Source organism: Python bivittatus, unplaced genomic scaffold (assembly GCF_059951505.1).
Source record: "Python bivittatus isolate LINGU-HERP-01145 unplaced genomic scaffold, Pbiv_v1 ctg000330_np1212, whole genome shotgun sequence".
NCBI lineage: Eukaryota > Metazoa > Chordata > Lepidosauria > Squamata > Pythonidae > Python > Python bivittatus.
The window spans coordinates 58,307,294-58,330,192 of NW_028277058.1; the positions used below are offsets into that span (position 1 = coordinate 58,307,294).

Genomic DNA, 22,899 nt, shown 5'->3' on the forward strand with positions numbered 1-22,899 from the left:
TGCTGTCCCCTCTACTTCTGAGTATCACATTAGATACACAGCTAGGCACTTGGAAAATGGTTCACAAAACTTTGTTTGCATGGCCTCAAATGATTATAGTGAGGGAATGGTCCCAAATGAGCACCATACAACATTTGGGACAAGGGTTATGTTGTAAAAAGTTTCAAAGCTGCTTGTATGTTATCTATTAGGACACCTTCTATGTCACAGCATCTACCTTCTGGAATGAGGTTCCCCCTGAGATCTGAATGGCTTCCACTCTGCTGGTGTTTCAGAGAGCCATAAGCACCTGACGACTAGAGTATCTCGAGACCCCTTTGCTGGATGTTAGATGTTGGTGGGATGTTTTGGGTTGTTTGCTGGGTTCACGATCTTCTTCCTTTTCTCCTTTTCTAGTTTTGTTGCATGTTGGTTCTTATTATATTCCTTTTATCTTGTTTAGCATATTGTGATCCACCGAAAGTTGCTTGGAGTTGGGTGGCATCAAATCAAATAAATAATAAACATAAATTTTCTACCTTTTGTCTGAAAAATTCCATAATAACTGATGTACTCCTTTGTGTACTTGTGAAGCAGCATGAACAGTGTGCATCTCCAGGCACCTGTAGATTGGGGCACTACTCCCAAATACTTGAAACTTTTAACCTGCTCAATTTCTTTCTCTTCAATGGCCCATTTAAATCTTTTGGGTTTCTTGGCAAAAACCACCATTTTAATTTTCTAGTCCTTAAGGGCCAATAAGAGCTCTCAGCAGAAATGGGCAAAAGCTTTGAATGTTCACTTAAAACCTAAAGCTGTTAATGAAAGGATAGCCACATCATCAACATACAGAAGTAGTGGAACATCTACCTTGACAATCAATCTTAGGTGGGTGGAAGCTTGAGTTGGATAATCTGCCTACTACAGAGTTTAAACAGAGGTTGAGTAAGAAAGGGACTAAGATGCAGCCTTGTCTAACCCCCTTTCAAACAGAGATTGATTTAGATAAAATGCCTTGAGGGTTGCATTTAATTCTAACAGAAGTGTTATTATAAATGTGTTGAATTAGGAACAGGATACGCCTGTCTATCTTTGTGTTACTTAATTTCTCCCAAAGGATTTATCTTAATATTGAGTCAAAGGTTGATTTGAGATCTATAAAGATTACATATAGTGTGGACCTATTCTCTCAGCTAAACTTTTCAGTAAGATGTAGAACCAAGAGATGATCTAAAGTGCAGCAGCTGGGATAAAAACTGGCCTGCTCTTTGCCCAAAACTGATTTTGTTTCCATCCAATCCTGTAACTGATGTTCAGGTGGTGGTCGTAAAGTTTACTAACAATGCTCACCATACTTATAGGGCTGTAGTTGGCCGGGTCACCCCTATTTTCCTTTTTGCATATTGGCACAATATGGGTAGTACCCAAACTGGGGAATGTGATCCATGTGATCTATATAGGAAAAGAGAGATGCCAAAACAGGTGCCCATCAGCTAGCATTATCCTTCAGCAAGTCCAGTGGAAAAGAATCACTACCAGTGGCTTATCTGGCTTCAGGGAATCTATAAATTTTTTTATTTCAGTAATCAAAACTGGAGGCTATTGGGGAAGAGTTCCTTGATTTATTTCAGTTTTTAAATCTGTGCACTCTTGGTTATAAGAGCTATAGAAACCTGTCATTTCCCATAATTCCATGGGCACTTTGCTCATTGGAGGCGGCAAATCATTCCTTTGATGGCCTGCTAGGATTTGTCAGAAGGCAGTAGAGTTCTTATCCTTAGCTGCCAGACATGATGGCTGCCAAGATGCCTTCAAAGCATCCCTCTTCTTCGATCTCAAAAGGACCTTATATTGTTTCTTTCATTCCCACTAATTCAGCCAGGGGCACTTGAGAGAGGCCTTTAGCAGTCACAAGGGGCTGCTTTTGGTCTTAACTATTGTGGACAGACATTACAGCCATTTCCAATGGGGGAGCATTATAACCAAACCAACTACACCTCCACCAAAACTACAACCTCCACCAAACCAACTACACTGTAGAGTTTATTTAATAGACAATGACTTGTCTTTTTGTGTGTTCATAATTCCATACAAGTTCATTTACATCTCTTATATCAAAATAAAATTCCTATTGGTACCGCCAAGGGAAAGCACACGTCTAACTCTAAACCTAGCTTAAGAAAACATATTCCCTGCATTCAAACAAGCATGCTAAAGTAAAGTGGAAAGTTCCTTGAGTTGAGTACAATTCCTTGTGACTACAAGAATGCTACAAGGCAGCCCTTTAAAATTATGGTAATAAAGGGAAATGCTCCCTTGAGTCAAGGCCATCTCCTGATAATTACATGGACATGGATATGAACATGTACTTTCCTTGGCAATAATATAAAAGCCATTGCCTTCTACAAGGATGTTTACTTGACTTCCTGGCCTAGCCTACAACTTTAGGATTTCCCATCCACATACTGACCAGAATCAACCCTATTTAGCTTTTTCCAGAGTGCCCTTGGTGAGCCAGATGCTTCCTGCCTCTGTAGCCCACAATCTGCTATGCCCAATCAAATATTGTGTCTTAAACCTGGTAGCTTGGCTTCCACAACATGGTAAAACAGCTGGGTTCCCACAATACACTGAACCCCAAACCTAGCCCTACTGTAACCAGCAACTTTCTTCTCTGGAACAACTGAATTCTCCTCCCCAGAATCTTGTCACCCATTTTAACAATCTCACTGCCACAAATCCTTTAAACCACTGAATTAGACCAGTTTCATTCCTCTTTAAAGCTGCCCAAACATCTCCAAGCCACCGTTAGAGCATATTGGTGCTCTCCCTGGACAGAAAAAAAGACTTATCACTTGATCAGATCTGTACCCCACCTGGTCCTCCCATTTTTCTCCCCAACCCCAACCCTGTGAGGTATGTTGGGAGGGGAGCGTCCCAGACTGCTAACAAGGGTTAGTGATACAATGCAACTGGGAGATGCACCTCCACTACATGCACCCAGAGTCACTGGGAGTCAAGGGCGGCAGATACATTTAATAAATTATTATTATTACTACTACATTCCCCGACTTCCAAACTGGGGGTCAAGACTGTGGGGGAGGCTCACCCCTTCCAACAACTATATAGAACTAGCGGTGCCTGCTGGGAGTCCTGGGAGTTGTAGTCCCAGGCTACCAGGAGGGCAACGGGCCGAGGAAGGCCTCCCTCCTTCCTCAGGGGATGTCCAGGAGAGCCCCCTCCCTTCCCTGTCACGTGCCGACGCTTCATCTCCGTGACGACCTGGCGGTTCGCTTCTCCCCTGGTTGCCACGGCAACGCCTCCTTCCGCCTTCGCCGCTCCGTCCCCATGACAATCCCGCGAGCACCCTCCCCACGCCCCCGGCCCGCACTCACAGAGCTCGCAGTAGCGCCGGCAGCCCCGGCCCAAGGAGTGGAGGTACCGCTGCAGCACGTCGGTGAGGAGGTCGCAGGCGGAGAGCTGCACCGAGTCCCATCCCAGCGCCTGGCACACCTGCGCCACGGACACGCGCAGCAGCCACCGCGAGTAGCTCTCGCACATCCTCGCCTCACTGCCGCCCGGCGCCCGGCGGGGCCCAGAGCGCGGCCATGGCCCGAGCGGAAGAAAGCGCCCCTCACGCCGTCGCCGTTACTGCTGTTGCAGCGACCGCCATCTTGGAGTCACCTGGAGGCCTTGCAGGCAGCGGCAGCCGAGCCCGGAGCGCATCGATCCTGCGCGTGCGCCGAGGTGGCCGTGGAGCCCGCGACCCATCGATAGCTCGGGCATCTTCGCCTTGCTACAGCTGGTCTTTAAAGGTTGGCCGAAAACGCCTTTTCTAAGAAGGTCGTGTGAATGTGGCGCGCGGGTCTTCGTGGCTCTTATCTCTAGAGCGCCTGTGTTTGGAGGGCAGACCTATCTGGGCGTCCTTATCCAGATGTTCGGGGTTAAGCTGTTGCAGGGAGGATGTCAGGGCACTTCTGGCTGTTGGACGCGGCTGGCAGCCCTTAAACCCGACTCTGAGCTTGCCAAAGGCTCCTTGGCTTGCAGGAAGTTTGCTTTTCTGTAAGCGTGCGGGAGATTCAGCCCTTCAAGCCACCGTTCCCCCAAGACGAAGCCCCAGGGGGAATCCTTCCTGAGCAGACACGCGTTGCACTGGACTCCGTTTCCCCCGGCAAGGAAAAGGGTGTCCTCAAGCAAGGTAAGCTGGTGCTCGCTCTGTAAGGGGATTTTTTTTCAAGACGCCTTTGACAAATCCCCCCCAAACGGTCCAACCTCAGCAGCCCTGAGAGGCAAACAGATGCTCCCGGGAGGGTTGCTCAGCCAAAGAAGGGGATGCAGGGACTGCGCTCACACAACGTGCTCAATCCGGGCTAACAAAATACTGTATAGTTGTGGTTTTCACCCTGCAGCGTGTTATGCTGAAAGAAATAAGCTATACTCTGGCTTAAGAGGGGGGGCTGCTTCAGACGGCCTAAAACAACATCTGGGTTTTCCCAAAACTGCATCAAGGTAGACCAGACTAGGAAACCAAAGTTATCAATGCTAGTGTTACTTTATTATAAGGTTACAGTAACATAATTTTGCAGGTCTGAATGCGCTTCTCCCCTCCCTCCCTTTATCTTCATGAGAACTGAGAAGGCCTTGTTTGAGACGCTTCCTCAAATTACGTTTCTGGTCTGGACTCCAAGTTCTTTTATCTGACCTTTGTCTTGTTTGCTGCTTTTCCTCCTGTTCCTCAAGGTTATTCCTTCTTCCCATTACAGCTTTAACCTAGTTCAGCATGCTGTGTAAACCCACCCAGAGAGTAGAAATTAATGCTAAACTTTCAAACTAGGGCCATAGTCACAGTGGGGTTCCCCTGGGATAAGTGGGGGGACCAGTTTTTATAAACAATGTGGATTAGGAAGTGAGGGGCAGATGATACCAACTGCAATGTCTTTTTTCATCTTGTTCTTTCTTTTTAAAAAAAAACATTCTTCATATCCTATTTATCTTGTAATTTCAACCTGTTTGGTTTTATTGTGAGCCACCTAGAGTTAGTCTGGAGTTGGGTGGTGCCTAAACTGAATAAATGGATACATTATCTAGGATAGTAAAATCATCTAGGGGTTGCAAAAATAACTAGTTTGGCTCTCTGCAAACTAGGTGGATACACCTCAAAGTGGCAGATACAACTCAGTGTGAGTCCAAAGTGATGCAGAATAACAAGTAATCCAAGCTTCATACATATATTAATGGGATCTGAACTGGCTGGGATAGGTTGGGAAAGGAATTTGGCATCATACCTTAACAAAAGCCAACCCGTGGGTGGCTGCTGCAAAGATGGAAACTCCATGCTTGAAATCCTTATTGATAGTCTTATATACATCCGTAGAGAGACCACCTTTGAATTCTGGTCACATATGAAAAAAGATATAGCCTGGAAAGGGTACTTTAAAAAAAGGATAACCCAAATGATTAGGGGACTATTAACTCCTGGTTGAGGAAATACAACACTATCAGTGCCTTTTAGCTTAAAGAGGAGATGTGTAATGGAGACACGTTAGAGATTTATCGGGAGAGGGAGCATTGCCTGTGATACCAGTTGCCATAGAATTACACGGATAAGAAGCTGTCACTGTTCAATCAATGCTTCTTAGCTTCCAGGATTTATCTGATTGGTCACTGCATGACACAGAATATTCACTAAATGGGCGCTCGGCCTGATCCAGCCTCAAGATTCCTTTATACTTTAGACTTAAAGCTACCTGCATGACATACAGAATGTTTTCTCCCTTCCTAGAACTCACCAGGGCATAAAAATGATTGGATATAGATCCAGGATAGGCATGTACCAGGTTAGGGACAGATTGTCATGGAGAAAATCCACCCATGTGGTTGCTAGGAGTTGAAAATGACTTGATGGCACATAATCAATTTATTGAAAATCCCAGGTTTATTGCACCTTCAAAGTAAATAAGTTTCTTGGAGGGGAAATCTGTTTGTATTTAGCAGCAGTGACTATTTGTTGGTGGCTCATACTGTAGTCCCCAGTGGGCATTTGGGTTGGCCAGTAATTAAGATTGCTGGTGAATGTTTGATTTTATGCACTTATATAGAGGTAGAACTGGGATTTTTACCTCTCAGCAATGGATTTTCAACAGTGAAGAACTATATGGACTTCCATGCCAGATTTATTTCTATTTGTTCAGTAGAGTAGATCAATATTTCTCAACCTTGGCCACTTTAAGATGGGTAGACTTCAACTCCCAGAATTCCCCAGCAAGCCATGCTGGCTGGGGGATTCTGGGAGTTGAAGTCCACCATCTTAAAGTTGCTAAGATTGAGGAACCCTGCAGTAGATATTTTATCCTTTGCATCACAATCTACTACTGCTTGCCTCCAGGGACTTTTTAGATGCAAAAAGAAGGGTTTTAATCATTTTAAGAGGAGGAGAAACTATGCAGTTACATACCATTTTTAATACAGAAATCAGTGTTTCACAGAATTGGAATAAAACACGAAACAGTAAAGAAACCATTCCTATAAAACAATCAGTGCAAAGTCTCCATGAGCACAAACTGAAAAACCAACTGAAGACCCACTTCTGAAGCATCTGGCAAAACTGAAGTGTTGAATGTCAGATGTACCTGCAAGGACAAGGCGCATGATAGAGAAAGTGCCACAGCCTTGAAGTCCCCTTTTTTTTAATGAATGCATAAGATGTTCTGGTTCTCACGTTGTAGGAAAATGAAGATTGGGGTATGTCCAAAATTGTGGCAATGTGTAACATTAAATCCACCCAATTTTAACTGTTTTGATGCAAGTGGTGCATGAATGGGCTTGCTGTAGTATTTTCCTTTTACTTCAGCTTTCCCCCAAATGCTGCTGCTAACGCATTGGATGGAGATGAATGGCATTTCCCCCTTATTCTGTCACAACTAGAGGTGAAGCAGTGCAACCCATACTAGCAAAAAGACCTAAAGGTGACTGTAGACCGAATATGTGAGAGCACATACGAGAAGACCCAGGTTTGCACTCAACTGCTTATGAAAGCACAAAGCCAACGATTGGGAACTTGTTGCCTCCAAATGTTGTCAAACTACAACCCCCAACAGCTTCAGGGAGCATGATGACCGGTGGTAGATACTGGGAGTCACAGCTTAGCAGCATCTGGAATGATGCCAGCCCTTCATCCCTCCACTAAGCTACAACTGAACCCCACCCAAAGCAGTACAACCAGCGGTTGGGTTCACACACCACCCTTAACCACCTCAGTGAAAGACTTAGCGGCTGCTTCCATACTAAGCTCGGTTAGCTTTTTTGTGGGTTAGCATGTTGTATAAACCCAGTAGATTTGGGTAAGTATATGGTTCTAGATATTATGTGAAGCCAGCCAATACCCTCCAGCTGTATGTCGGAAGGGGTAGGAAGGCAAGAACAGGAATTGTTTCCACCAGAACAGCTTTCATGATTACTTGACTAAAGTAACAAGCTATTCGTGTTTATCCTTTGTTACTTTCTGTATGTTTTTAACTGGTTTTACTTTTGTATTTTGTAAGCTGCCCAGAGTCTACTGGAGGGGTGGCTATAATTTTAAGTAAACGACTAAAATAAATGAATAAAAAGTACTTTCATCTCTCCCTTTCCAGTCACTGTAAATTGTACTGAATTTGAGGCAGGAATCTATTCAGTTTGGTTTTCTGGGCAATCGCCCTGCACTCTCCAATACTCATCAACAGTTTTGGAAATATTGATCAGTGACATTCAGATGATGGGATTATGTTTGCATTACAGTTGCGAGTACTCAGTACGCTACTGTTTCTGCTTCCTTACCTTAGCTTTTGGAGGGAGGGGCATATTATTTGGGGATGCAGAATGTTTAGTCAGTACTAGGGGTGATTTCTGAGCATGAAACTGAGTAAACTCAGGGAGGCAGTGAAGGACAGGAAGGCCTGGCACAATATGGTTCATGGGGTCATGAAGAGTCGGACACGACTTAAGGACTGAACAACAACAGGGTTGATTTGGGGGGGGGGGTTATTGAGTACTTTAAAGAAAAAAGGTCACACGAGCTTGGGAGCGCTTTAATAGCAACAGTACCGGCTCTCCATGCTGAAGAGCCCTCTCTTTTATACATATAACAAAACCAGCACTAACCATCCTGGAATGTTCTGCTTTTAGAAGGATCTAATACCACATCTTCAAGAAGCAGTTTTGATTCTTTTTTTTTTTTAATACTTAGGGGCAGAAACGGCACTCCATCCTCACGCAAAGTATCCGGGCTTGGAAGCCATTTTCCTCGCAGCAGGCCAGCTCAGAAGCTGGGTGTTTGTCCCAACTGAAAGGATGGCTAAGCTGGAACAGGCCACTTAAGATTCGAGACAAGACTCTACAAGATCGCCAGAGAAAGTCTGAGCGCTCCTTTTGTCAGTAACTCCCAGTTTTGTACTAAGTGCCAGTAGCAAATTGTGTATGAAATGGCTGTTGGCCAGACAAATGAGCTCTTCCGGCTCCCAGATAGGATGCGTCTGCTTCCGTAAGTCCGGAAGATAAGCTAGACTCCCAGGTTCTATGTAGCCATCGTTAGATCCAGCAGAAGAGACATGTTCCAGGTCCCATCCATCGGGACGGTCATCTAGCGGGACCCAGGAGGAGAGCCTTTACTGTCTTGGTACCCACCCTCTGGCACATAATTCTCCAAGATAAGACTTGCCCCCACCCTGCTGACCTTCCATAAAGCCTTGAAAACCTGGAGGCGTGGGTAAGCCAGTTTCATGGTTGTATGAATTGTTATTAATCCTGTATTGTTGTTGGCTGTTTGCAATGGTAGGTGGGAATGACCTTCAGAGACAGGAGGAAGAGCCACAGACTAGACAACAGTCAGACAAATGGCAGCTGAGCCTGCAGAAGGAATGGGGGTGTGGCAAACGTCTCAGAAGGGACCCTCCCTAGTTTCTTGGAGCATAAAGGCCACAGGAGAGAAATGTACTTTCAGGCTTGCAAGCTTCTGTTAATGTAACCTTACAGTAAAGCCAGAGCTAGTACTTCTGGGTGTGCTTCTTGTCTGGGCTACCTCGCAAGGCTGAGGTTTTTTTTTTTTTTTTTCCTGGCTGCTATTTGTGTTATTTATAATTCTGTTACATTGTTTTTAATCATTGGTAGCTACCCAGAGTCATGTATTTGAGATGGGGGGGGCATATACATTAAATAAATAAACTGTCTTGACAGACTGCCTTGCCACCTGATCACAGTGAGATTTCCAGAAGGGCTAACAGCCAAAATATTCAACTTTGGGGTAGAGAAGGCTTAGATTATTTTTTCAAAAAAACTATCATACTGGCAGAATTTGGCCACACGATCCCAGGGAATGTAAAACTGGCTCCCGGTGGTTGCATGTTCTGCCTTCTCTCTTAGCTGTTTTAAAATTCCAGAACGGCGATCACTGATCAGACTTCAAGAATGAATTGCTTCACCTCATCCAACCTCTGGTAATAAAAAATGATACAACCTATTCACTGCTTTAACAAAGAAATTAAAGCTTCTGCACAGCTCCTGCTTCTTTCAGCTGGGCTTGCAGAGGAGGAAACGCCTAGTAATTCTTCATTTTTTAATATATCTAATCACGCAGACTGCCGCGTTTTGAATATTCTTTTATGAAGCCACCGCCATTCACTTGTATTCTCTGTTCCAGTTATCCCGACAATCATATACCCGAGAGACTTTCATGTAGGACTTTATTGCAATACAATTTACAAACAGATGGGATTCTCTGCCTGAGAATTCTTCACAGAATGACAGACTAATAATCTTCTGGCTTGAGAAAGGAACTGCTTGCTGGAAGAATTTCTCTTTATCTACAAACAGAAACATTGTATTAAAAAGAGCTTGAACTCAGTTCATACTTAATTGAATGTTTCATTTATAGATTCTCCAATTCTGTCAATTGTGAATTGCTTCTAGTCTCCTCCTTCCCCCTTCTGTCTTGGCATCAGCCTTTAAAACTGTTCTAGAGGATTCGTTAATTAAATAGTTAAATATAGCTGCATGGTCCTGTCATCACAATTGGTATGATTTAATTCAAGAAGACCCTCCAAGTTCACAGTGAGTTACCTTGCAGCTCACAGTAGGATTTTAAACAACTCACTTTTGAAGTATTTGAAACAGATCCACAAAATGGATCTCAAATAATACTTTAAAATTAGTTTTTTATAACGCAGGCAGAAAAATTGGAGATACTAAACATCTTAGAAGAAATATCCTCTCCTGTGAAGGTAGGGGGGATGTTTTTTCTAAGGTGGTCTGTTGAAACCAATGCCTGCATCAGGTAATTGAGTGAAATGCCATTAAGACAAATCTCTAATCCACGTGGCAACTTTAAGACACATGGACTTCAACTTCCCATGCTGGCTGGGGAATTCTGGGAACTGAAGGCCACACATCTTAAAGTTGCCAAGGCTGAGAAACGCTGCCCTAATCCAAACAAGAGGGAAATCTCTAATTCGCTGCTGCTTAAGTTTGTGTATTGGATGCCTGCTTTAAGTAGAATTAATGAACGTTGGTACAGCCAGCCCTCAATGGTTTGGAATGCCTTTTACTAAATTTAGCTGGTTCATCAGCCACAATTTCTGTTATCAAAGCAGTTTATCTGCAATGGTTCACTTTCAAGTAACCTCTGAACTGGGTGACAGCAATGCTGTTCTTGAAGAGGACTCATCTTTCGACTGAGAGGAGGTCACTGCGTTGCATCCATTGCATTTAACACATCAAAGTACATAATGAAAACCTGGCTCATCAACGCCTATTTTGCCCATGTACTGCAGGCATGGAATTGATTTTTAGTAAAAACGCTGGCAGCAGGTATTTGTGCAGTATCAGTCATTTGTAAGCAGGCACCTAAGCCAAAGCAAAAGCCATCTAAACCTTCCCCACCCACTAGACAGTTCTTTCCATGGTCTACTTTTTTGCTCAGTATATAATTTACAACATCACTTTACCTGTTGATTCTGGACGAAACTCACTTTCTGTTTAGCCCTTAGTGCCTGATTGTGGAATTTTTAAAAAAAACACAAAACACGCAGTGAAGCATTAAGCAATGCAGATTAAGGCAAAGAAATTGGTGCAAACACACAGGGCGGAATCAACATGCAATAGTCAACTGTGCCAGTTAAATTACAACTTCGAACAAGCTAATAAGACGCACCAATTAGTGGATAGATTAAAAGCGCAATCATTTTCCATTCTATGCAGCATTAGATTCCTCTCCCCCATTTAACAGTATTATTGCAGACAATGATATACCGTGGTACCTCGGTTCACAAACTTAATTCGTTCCACAACTCTGGTCGCGACCCAAATTGGTCGTGACCCAAAGCAAATTTTCCCATAAGGTTCAATGTAATTACGGTTAATCCGTTCTGGCGTGGAGGACAGGGAGGTGGTTATTGCTTGGAGGGGGAGTCCCCCTCCCTACGACCATGTGTAACGGGCGGAAAAATGGCTGCGGACGTGTCACGGGTGGAAAATGGCCGCGGACCACGTGTAACGGGCGGAAAAATGGCCGCGGACCACGTGTCACAGGTGGAAAATGGCCGTGGACCACGTGTGACGGGAAGGAAAATGGCTGCAGACTGTATCACGGGAGGGAAAATGGCCGCGGATCCTGTTCGTCACCCAATCCGGCGTTCGCGAACGGAGGCAAAATTTTGCGACCGGAGCTGTTCGTGAACAGAATTGTTCGTGAACAGAAGCGTTCGTGACCTGAGGCACCACTGTATTAACTATCTGCTTTTGCCTTCTATGAACAGCTCTGTAAAAAATTAGACAGCATCTGAGCTTTGCAGAAAACCACATGGGATCTATTTACAGAACTCTAGCTGACATAGCCATCAGTGGGGATTAACCACAGCAGTTGTAAGAAAGTCTCCTTATGTGGAGGGAGGATTCCATTGAAAACTGAGCGTTAAGAAACAATAGTGACTGAAATTGCTACTTTTGTGCCCAGGATGTAGGTTTTACAAAAGGCCACCATCAGCACTCTGATTAACCTAATACTGGAGCAATTCAGCAGCGCTGTCCACCATCTCAACCCGGCTACACACCTCAGGAGCCTCTCTAGTGTCAATCACGGCCATTGGGAGTTTTAAAACACAGAGCAGAAGCATGCGTGAGCTCATGAGCCCTCTTTGCGCTTCCTCCCCACGTTGTCGGGGTAGAGAAAAAAATAAATGACCAGAACATCAGGGAGACATCTGCCAATACTTACAGAGCCGCAGCACCAGAGATGATCTCTATCAGTTCCTTGGTGATGACAGCTTGGCGAGTGCGGTTGAATGACAGGGTCAGCTTGTCAATCATCTCAGCTTCGAAAGGGAAAAGCGGGGGAGGCAAAGAATGAACAGAAAAGATCTGGACTACTCCTTGTTTAATCAGAGCCAAAGAACTGGTCGCTTTACATTTTCTGAGTACTGTGAACTGGTCGGGAAATGCTACAGCATCAGGTATCCTGCTGCCCACTGCTTGGGCAAAGGTGATACCCATTCTTCTTCTCTCCCACCCCCGTAATATGACTAGTGTGTTCAGTTCTAAAGTCTATAAAAGCAGAGTGACTATGTGAGATGGGCAGCTATATAAATGTGATTGATAGACAGACAGACAGACAGAGCGAGCACAGCTATTCTACCTATCAGCAGATTCTAGTGTGGGAACACACTCCTGGTTCTGTGACTCACATTACCAGTATGCTCTGAGGTACAAACTCTGCATACGGGCTGCTGATTCTCACTATATACCCTTATTCATTCCTGTGCTTTCCAGGACAGTAAGCATACAATCCAATGGTCCTCATTTCACCCGGATGATCTGTCAGTTTAAACAAGATTATTAGATGCTAATCCGCCATCTTAGAATCTCCTGAAGGACAGCTTCCGCACATATGTTGAGATCAGATGGAGAACCTGTGGTTCTCCAGATGTTGCATCAATTCCCATTAGTCCCACCCAGAATGGGTAATGATAAGAAATTACAAGAACCGTAGCCCAACATCTGGAACCGAGAAGCCCAGGGCATTTTACAGCAAAAGAAAAGGTTCCCTTGCATTCTACATTAAAGGAATGGGGAGGAGTAAAATTAGGCTAGTCAACAACTGGGATTGGAAGCTGCCTGGTTGCATTAAAGGCTATTCGAAAGAACATGTAAAAATATGTAATTGAGGCTTCGGTAACACCCTTGAGATGAGTTAGAACTGGAACTCCCCAACGTCTCAGCTGGGAAGTTCCAGTTCCAACTGTATGGAAGTTTTCAGAGTGATAGTCCCAACACATCTGGAGGCCATGAGGAAGAAGTGGCTGATGTAATGACAAATTCTACCTGAAAACTCCCTTGCAGAGCTGTAGCACCTGCACTACTCAGAAACGGGACTGATTCCAAAGTAGGAGTAAGGTTCTGTGTCTCAGACTGCTTGGAAACTCACGCTGGTGCAGGATGTGGAAGCATCAATGCTGACAAGAGGTGAGAGCAGCCTCAGTGCTGTAACACCTGTATTGCAGGGGCTACCTTGGTTGCCAGAATGTTTCCCAAGTGCTGGTTTTGACCTACAAAGTCCTAAATGGCTTGGGCCATGTTACCTACAGGACCGTCTTCTTCAAGAGAGTCGGCCCACCCTGTGTGATCCGCCAAGAAGCAGTGCAGAAGATCCCTATCCCCCTTGGGTAGCTAGAGAGGTGGGGGCTGGTTTTGCTTTAGCTAAACCGGAGTTTCCCAATCTCAGCAGAATTTTGGGAGTTGAAGTCCACAGACCTTAACGTTGCTGAGGTTGGGAAACACTGAGCTAAACCATCCCTTTGGAATATTCTTATCCCTGGGGTCCAGGCGAGCAAGATTTTATTATTTTGTCAAGCCCTTGGGACAGGGAATGCATGTTACAAAGGGCTGATTTGAATGTTTTATTGTTCATAATGTTTAAATCTTTTTGACTGATCTGTTGTTTTAAACTGATTGCTTTTAGGGTATTTATAATTTTTGTGCAAGCCTCCCAGAATCTGGGGAGCTGCCCAGATTCAATCAATCAAATCTTTTGAGTTTGCCTTAACTGACCAGTCGGATCCCCTTCTATATTTAAGAAAGTAGCACTTGTGCAGCCAAGATGTAAAACAAATTTTGCTTCCATATCGCTCAGACTGCTTGGTTATGTCTTGGCAGTTTCTGCTCTTACTGCTATTTTCTTCACTCCCTGGAATTCCACTTACAGGCATTTTTGCTGGCATTATCCATAGCAGTCATCCGAGCACTCTGCTCGCTTGTGGTAGACTCCTTCATTGAGTAGAAGATGATGTTAGCCAACGTGAACTCCTGATAGTTTCGCAGGACATCAGCATCAATGTCATCATAGATGCTAATGCTTTCTGTAAAAGCAACAACAGTTGGTACACTTAGTTCCTTACAGCCTTAAAAGTATATTATGTATGACAGAGGGATAGAACACCGCACATTTGCATGTATTTAAACGTTACTTCAGATTACTAACCACTTCAACACATAGGAAAGCCTTAGCTGCTTCTGCATTTACTAAAGATTAGAGGATTGCCCAGCACTTCCATCTTTAATTCTAACTTCCAAACAGACATGCTAATGATCAAAAACAAATGATACAAAATCCATCCATCCATCCATCCATCCATCCATCCATCCATCCATCCATCCAATTTATATGGAATATTCGCCCTGTTTCCTTAAGGAACAAGTAAGATGACCTGATCTCAAGTTTTTTTTTTTTTATAAAAAAAAAAACGGTGGTCAAGGGGTTAGAGAAAATGTGACCTCTCAATTCTATGTAAACTTGCTGGAAACTATTTAGTTTGGATTCATTTCAGTCTGGCTCTCTATTGGATTAAGATGGCTTGTCCCTGAAAACAGCACTGGCTGAGATCAGGTCCACCAGACATCTTGTCCCCTCTGGGATGGATGAGGAGAAATGGACTCGGATAAGACAGGGGGCTTTGGGGGTGGGAAATCTGCCCAGGTGGATGGGACTGCACAAGAGAATCGGGCATGTCAGCAGGAGTGCCTTTTAGGAGTTCAGGCTTTTATTTCTCTGGGACCCACTCAGGAGCAAGACAGTAACAAAAAAACAGTTACAAAAAAGAATAAAGATAATAGAAATAAAACAACGAAAACAGATAAAACCATTAAAACCAAATTAAAACTATACAGCATAACCAGAGGAAGAGTACAAGGCATGCATCGCAATCAATACAGCCCTCAAGCAGGCCCCACACCACAACCACAAGGGCAAAACCATGACTTCAGAGCCTTCCGAAAGCCCAGGAGAGTCAGGGCCAATCTAACCTCCGGAGGATGATGTTCCAAAGGGCGGGGGCTGCGGCAGAAGAGGGTCTCCTCCTGGGTCCCATCAGATAGCCCTCCCTGATAGACGAGACCCATCACATGCCTCTTCTGCCAGGCCTGATGGGACAGGCAGAAGTAACTGGGGAGAGGCGGTCCCTCAAATTTCAGTCACCCTTGCCTCTGAGATAATGGGTGACAGATTTTACCCATACTGAAGCTGTAGTGGGAAAAGATTGGTTTAAGGGGAAATGTTACTTTTACGTTAGCACTTTAAATTATTTCACTTGCCGGCTGAGGACAAGAGAAGGACAACGTTGTGTAATGAAGGAGAGAAGGTTGGGACCATCACACCTTCTTTCTACTTTCCTACTTTGGTGTATAGTCTTTTGTGAAAGCTCTTCTCTGAAAGTGGACTCATGCACCATTTGAAAGAGGGAGGGAAGGAAGGGCTGGAGATATCTATTCCCTACCCATTTTCCACTGTTGGACTTACCAGCACCAGAAACTGTCTCAAGAGAATAGATTGGTTTCTCATCAGTCTTATAAGAAATGACAGACCTGAAAGGGGGAAAAAAGCAAACTATTTTGAACTATACTGATTTATCTGCTCCAGGTTCAGGTAGAATACGTATGTATTATATAATACAGGTAGTCCTCGCTGAACGACCATTCGTTTAACAACAGTTTGAAGTTACCACGGCCTTGGAAAAAAGTGCTTTACGACCAGTACTCATATTTATGACCGTCTCAGACCATCACACTATCCCCCCACAGTCATGTGTTCGCAATTTGCTACCTTTTTTATGATAATCATTAAGCAAATCACATGGTCGTTAAGCAAATCCAGCTTCCCCAATGGACCTTTTTTGCCAGAATTCGCTTAATGACCCCTTGTGGTCGTTAAGCAAGGACTATCTGTATGCCAATGGTCCCCTACAAATTTTAAGATCATCTTTTCAAGCAAAGACCTATTTCTGAAACAATAAAGCTGTAATAACCTATTGATTAGCAAGAGCTAGAAATAAGTTTCAGCATGAAATTATTTCCTTCAGCCACAGAAGCAGCTTACCTATTTCTAGTTATTTCTTTTTTGTTTTGTTTTGAATTCCCTAGCACTCTTTACTCTTACTTAGAAAACGTCAGACCAAGGAGCTGTTCTCCCTGGGAACAAGGTAACTTAGATTTCAGAAGAACTGGTTAATTCTTGCCTGAACCGATTGTAGATGACAGAGCCTTCATCAAACTCGTATCCAGAATTCAGCAGCTCCAAAGCAATGATCGATGCATCTCCAAAAGTGGGAGGCTTCCTTCCAACTTCTTTAAAGTTCAAGAGGAAGTTCTTACCATGCGTCCTAAAAGAGCAATGCTGTTATGGTACATGCTCTAAGCTGCATCACGTGTAAACCCAAGCTCTAAGAAACATCCAAAAATTTCAGCTGATCCCTAATGCAACAGCCAGACTCAAGATAATCAATGGAAACTCTGCTTTGTAGCCAACCTGCATGGGGCTCACTTCCTAATTGCCTCTTATTAATTTATTAATCTACTCAGAAGGGATGATAACCAGAGAGCAGATGATATGCCATGAATTGCTTTTTCCTCCCCTTCATACATTTTTTGTTCTTGGGGTTTAGTATGAAAATTATGATGTCTTGCTTCAAAGAGGTACTGACTTGAAGAAATAATCAGGTGAGGTGCAAAACGAGGCTTAATTATCCAGAAATCTGGATAAAAGTAAAGCCATTGAGGAGATGGCTCCACGGGAGATTGATTGATTGATTTATTAAATTTGTATGCCGCCCATCTCCCCCAATGGGTGACTCTGGGAGGCTCATTTTTTGCATTCTTTGCAAAGGCTTTTAAAGTGCAACTGCTTGGAGAACAATAATCCCCTTATTCTGTAGTCTAGCAACCATTTTATTTCTGCATTGTGTTACATTATCCTCTTTTTGCTCAAGATTGGCTTGAAGTTACACTATGAAGTGGAAAGCTTTGGCTCCCATCCTTGTTAAAGTCTCCTTTGAGCAGAGCCTCAGTTTCTGGTGACTTTATGGATATGCTCATATAGTTTTCTTGGCAACAGTATGGAAAAGGACCTGCTACCATTTCCTTCCAGGATGTTTCTTTGACTTCCCAGGCTAATATATAGCATTGTGGAAGCCTCCCATCCAAGTACTAACCAGGTACAACCCTGTTAAGCTTTTCAAGATCAGCCAATGCCCCTGAACTGTGATCAAGGAGGTCCTCTTCAAACATGTCTTGCCTGAAAATGTACCCAAAGCAACTAAAGCCAGGAGTCCTGCTGGACCTTAAAATTCAGAGTGTAATAAGAGGAACGTAAATGTGGTCTTTCAGAAAAAGTGTAATAGTTTGTGTACCGCATATACTTGTGGATAAGCTGAGAATTTTAGGTGCCAAAATAAACCCCCCAAATGGGTTCAGCTTATCCACGGATGGGCTTATCCATTAGTATATATGGTAATACTTTTTGAAAGTACCCATATTTCCCATATATGCATGATGAACTGTATCTACGAAAGGGGGGGTGATGTTGGGGATTGCAGAAGAGAGCAAGATTCTCAGGAAGGAGGGGGTGCATTCCAAGAAGGGCAGAGAGACAAGAGGCAACACAGTCCGAAGCAGGAGCATAAGAGGTTCAGGACAGCCACTCCCTAGAATTTCCCAGGGTATAGCCATTAGTTGCAGTCCTACAGATTTAGTCTGGCAAGATTTTGTCTACATGGCGTGAGCAATGAAAGGACTAAGCTTGGTTGGACTGTTTCCCTGTTGTTCTTGGGCTGGGCCTGACAACATATTTGCATACAAGCCCATCTGCGAATAAGCTGACCCTCAAATTTTAAATCAAAATACCACGAAAAATGTGGGTCGGCTTATCCACGAGTGGTGCATTTTTCAGGGTATTTTGGTTAAAAATTCGAGGGTCGGCCTATTCGCGGATGGGCTTATACATGCTTATGTAAAGTAAATCCTCCAAACTGATGAGCCCCAGAAGGGGGCGCTCCTGCCCTCCTCACCTTTGAAGGATGCCTCTTAGCTTGTCTCCAATCCCAACCACCATGACTTCCTTCCCTAAATCCGTGAGGCTGGCGACCTGGCTCTTGATCTCTTTAGCCACAGAGGTGTGAATGGCCCCACACAGGCCACGATCAGAAGACACCCCAACAATGAGATGCTTTTTCTTGTCCTCGGGGGGTTTGATCTCTACTTTCTCATAGAGAGCTGCGAAAAGAAGGAAAACATGTGGCCACTAACAATTAATAACCACCCAAAGAACGAGATGCCAAAACCGGAAACTGCACTTATCTCGAGGGAGATTTATTGCCCACACAGTTTGCTTCATAGGATGCAGAGATTTCTATTTGAAATATCCCGAGCGAAGAGAGTTTTCCAAGTTCATGTAAAACCTTGTTTTAATGGACCATTAAGGGGAGAGAGAAGCTTTCACTCCCAAATGTCCTTTCAGTCCCAACGGATATTATTTGCAGCAACGGATGCCATTTGCGAATGATGCCATTTGCATCATTTTATGTAATTCACACACCATTACACAAATAGCATAGTTACCGCATGACACCAAGGTCATAAAATGACGCAAATTACCTAAACGCAATTTGACAGAAATATTTCAGGAGGATGAAATTTCTTTATTTCAGGAAGGTGAGATTTTGTTCTTGCATCCAACTCTGCTAAATCAGGGTCTGTTAAATCAGGCTTTTATTATATTTGCAAGATGGCTGGAAGCACATCCTTCAAAACTTCAAGGTCAGAAAGCTGCCTTTTTAAGTAACAGTAAAAGTTGTTGGCTGCAAAAGAGAGGATGTCCCTTACCTAATGCCCCCACACCATAAACTCTGGCAGGCTTTAATTCTCTCTCTGCCCTGGAATACTTTGCAGCAGCAACCATCTTCATGGATTTGGTGATTTTCTGGATGTTCTTGATGGACTTCAAGCGTCGGGTAACTGTATGGATTAGAGGGTATGAACTGAGGCAGGATTTCAAGCAGGCAAAGAAAACGGCAGAATAAAAACAGAAACAGTCGAATCAATCTAAAGTATTGGATTCTGAAATGGGACAAATCCAGTAATGAGAACAGTGGCCTGAATCTATTATGAAATTAACCTAGTTGGCAATGGTAAAGCAGCATTTGGATTGCTGATCATCCATTTCAAATAGGGCTTTTGTCCATTCAGGGGACTAAAACCGCTTTAGTAGAGTGGCAAATGATTGGAAGGGGAAAATGCTATCATACATATTGATTTATGATTTCTATGCCAGTTCAATCCAACTGACTCAAGGCAGCTCTCACGATCTTTCAGTATAGCTTCCTTCTATTTAAATCTCTGCTAGGAATAAGTTTTCAACGCAGCACAATGCAGTTTTAGTTTTGTTTTAATGTGTTTTGCAAATTACTGGGGTTCTCTTGCAGACAAAATTGGTGATATTTGCAGGAAGTTAGCATTTACGTACTGCAAATAATTTTTTATTTATAAGCAGCTGAGAATGCATACATAGCATTTTTTCTCAGCTGCAATGTGTTTTAATTTTTGCAATTTATGATGTAATTTTTATTTTATTTGTTATTGTTCACCGCTCAGAGTCACTTGTTGAGTTGGACTGCTTTATAAATTGATTAAATAAATAAATAAGGAGTGGGCCCTTTTTCACAAGACAGACTCAATGGGCTAAGGCAAGAAATGTCATATCTGATTCCTTGTGACTTCTTTGCCAATTCAATTGCATTAGATGAACAGAGCCATCTAGTACATCAGCTGTGCCTTTTCGCAGAGCGGGCGGCTCTTCAGTCGTTCACTCATGTTCTAGACACCTCATGAATGCACTACTGAAATGCACTGTAAATGGGGCTGTTCTTGAAGACCACTTGAAAGCTACAGCTGGTCCAGAATGCAGCGGTATAGGCAGTGTTGGGTGCACCATAATATGCCCATGTGTCTCTGCTGCTTCGCAAAGTGGCTTTTGGGTGCAATTCAAGTGCTGGTCATCACCTATAAAGTCATTCATGGCTTAGGGCTTGGCTATTTGGGGGACCATCTATCTCTGATAGTTTCTGCCCACCCAGTGCGCAGTATACCATGATACACCCATAACTACCCACACTGCTCCATTCTGGACCAACAGTTGTTTCTGAGTGGACTTCAAGGGCAGCCCTATATAGAGTGCATTACAACAGTCCAAGTGGGAAGTGACCAAGGCATGAGTGAGCATGAGCAGGGCCTCCCGAACCATGAACAGGCACATTTCGTGCACAAAATGGAGGAAGAGCCAAGAGTCCAAGAGGACTCTCCAATTGTGCACCAGTTCTATCTGGAGGAATGCAGTCCCATCCAGAGCTAAAGATGGAAAGTCCCCAGATCCAGAGGGCTCAACATCCACAGCCACTCAGTCTTGTCAGGGTTGAGATGAAGCCCGTTCTTCCCTATCCAGCACTAGGAAAAAACCTCGATCTACTCTCCACTGCTTGATCTATCTACTGCCCACTGAGGATCAGGTTCACAGCCACTTTAACTGACATCAAGGAAGGCCCTTCATCAGTTTTGCAGCTTAAATGTTTACTTTACATGTTAAAAGTAAAAATCCCTTCTAAAAATATGTAAGCAAATTTGGATTAGCCATTATATACACAGTAGAAGTAGATTATCCCTAGTCAGCATGTCAAAGCAAGCAAAGAAATATTTAAAATGAAGATGCAGCCATGACTTCAGACTTTTTTTAGACTACCATCTCAGACAAGTAAATATAACATAAAATGCTTACTGTCTTTCAGAGTCGCCATGTTCCTGACTTGGATCCTGAAAAATTAAACACACATTTCCATACTTCATAAATTGAACATGCCTCCTTCGGTTGCTAGAGTAACAAAAATACAGAACAGCTGCAACAGATCATTCCTTTTCTAAAGAATGTTTACTTGGATATATAATTCCTGAACTGAGCTTCTCAACAAGTGCGTTAAAAATCAAGATACAAGTCTGACAATCCAAGGCTACAAAATAAGAGGAAAACATGCTCGTTGTGGTCCTTTCTCAAATATTCCATCAGAAGAGACCAACTTCTGCTCTTTTCCCTAAAACTATGCTTAAAAAAAAAAAATTCCAAACCCTTTTTTAAAAAATTGGAAAATGCCAATTGCACCCGTTTGAAGCCACCTTAACCACCCCCAAAACCATCAAGTGCGGCCACTAAAAATCTCCAGTTTTTGCACTATTGTTCTCTTCTAAGTTACTGCGGGTACATTTAGCATCCTTGGTGTTGTTCCTTTCAGACTTTCCATGCAAATGAGTTAATGCTACTCATTATTCCAAACTTGTTCTCATCAGCTACTGTAGTGTTTCTCAGCCTCAGTAACTTTCAGGTGTGTAGACTTCAACTCCCAGAATTCCCCAGCCAGCATGGCTGGCTGGGGAATTCTGGGAATTGAAATCCACACTTCTTAAAATTCCCAAGGTTAAGAAACACTGAGCTAGTGGGACAGTTTGGTGGCAGTAATCCTAAAAATCGCTAATGGCTTTGGGAGAATAAGGACTAGCCAGCTGATTACTGGGGGGGGGGCTCTGGATACTTTCTTTCCCCTCCCTGCACCAAGAAAGATAAAGCTTCTGGGAATACTGTAGGGCAAAACGAAGAAAAATATGCCTTCCATCTTGAGTTGAATTTTTCAGAAGCAAAACGTTTCTGTGTTTAAATCAGGTTTGGGGAAAGAAGGTGCTGACTTCATCCCCACGAGATGGATGAATGAACGAATGAACGAATGAATGAATGAACGAACGATCCGGGTCCTGAAGGGACCCCATTTTTCGCTGGCAGAACTGAACCATAAACGGGCTGAGGGGGCAGGTTTCTTGTTCGTCGGGGCCTTCCGCTTTTTACTGCGGGCCGTGTTCCTAAGAGGGGGCAAACCTTTTAAACAAGATCGTTATTTTCAAAACGAATGAGATGGGCCGGGGGGGGCTCGGTCCGCTCAAGCCGCCCAGGGAGCGCGGTTCACCCGGCCTTCCAGGCACGTCAGCCGGTTTCCGAGTGAAGGGAACCAACTAAGCCGCCCCCCTTTCTATTTCCGAGCCTTATGTCGGCGGGCAGAGATCCCCCCGAGCTCCCGATGCCGCTGGACTCCAGCTCCCATCAGCCGCTGTCCCCGAGGGCGAGGGTCGGGAGCGACGGGCCCTCAGCCGCTTGGGCAGGCTCCAGGGCCTTCTTCCCAGGGAAGCTCAAGGCGGCTTTCCAGGCCTGTCAGGAACAGGCAAACCCCGGGCCCTGGGAGCCACGACCCCCAAGAGCTAAGGGCGGCGAGACCGCCTCTGAGCATGTGCAGAAATCCTCCCGCTCCCCCGCCCCTGCACGGCGGCTCCCCTTCCCCCGGAGTACCACTGCGGCTGTGCTCGGGCGCCGGCAGCAGCGCCGCCGATCAGGCTCCTTCCCGCGGCCTCGTCGGACTGCCCGCCGGCTGCTGCAGCTACCGCGGCTGAAGGTCAGGGTGCCCGCACCGCGCATGCGCCGCGCTCCCCTGCAAGAACGGGGCTCCTCAGCACAAGGGCAGGAAGCGAAAGGCGAGAGAGGAA

General features: G+C 44.3%; 2 protein-coding genes and 1 long non-coding RNA gene across 6 annotated transcripts in view; 1 reads left to right on the forward strand and 2 right to left on the reverse strand.

Annotated features, from left to right (window-relative positions):
- The window catches only part of TAF3 (TATA-box binding protein associated factor 3), a 135,679-nt gene extending 132,003 nt beyond the window's left edge, over positions 1-3,676 (reverse strand). For both annotated transcript variants that reach the window (XM_088141408.1, XM_088141407.1), the window contains exon 1: positions 3,375-3,676. In XM_088141408.1, coding sequence (XP_087997534.1) covers positions 3,375-3,540 — 166 coding nt within the window. In that variant the 5' untranslated portion in view covers positions 3,541-3,676. The remainder of the gene's footprint in view (positions 1-3,374) is intronic.
- A 104-nt stretch (positions 3,677-3,780) lies between these two features.
- LOC148215984 (uncharacterized) lies at positions 3,781-9,855 on the forward strand. Its single transcript, XR_015796295.1, has 2 exons — positions 3,781-4,177; positions 8,204-9,855. It is a non-coding gene; the product is annotated as an uncharacterized LOC148215984 (long non-coding RNA).
- ATP5F1C (ATP synthase F1 subunit gamma) lies at positions 9,679-22,844 on the reverse strand. Of its 3 annotated transcripts, XM_088141410.1 has the most exons (10): positions 22,706-22,844; positions 21,098-21,132; positions 19,153-19,284; positions 18,339-18,543; positions 16,512-16,655; positions 15,797-15,861; positions 14,205-14,360; positions 12,224-12,320; positions 10,956-11,000; positions 9,679-9,815 (listed from the first exon to the last, which is right to left on the reverse strand). In XM_088141410.1, exons 2-9 carry the CDS (start codon positions 21,114-21,116, stop codon positions 10,994-10,996), a joined length of 825 nt encoding a protein of 274 aa, XP_087997536.1. In that variant the 5' UTR covers positions 21,117-21,132; positions 22,706-22,844; the 3' UTR covers positions 9,679-9,815; positions 10,956-10,993. The 3 variants fall into 3 exon arrangements, with proteins under 3 accessions (XP_087997536.1, XP_087997537.1, XP_087997539.1); XM_088141411.1 differs by lacking the exon at positions 10,956-11,000; XM_088141413.1 differs by lacking the exons at positions 9,679-9,815; positions 10,956-11,000 and having other exon boundaries at positions 12,220-12,320.
- Positions 22,845-22,899: the final 55 nt, after the last annotated feature.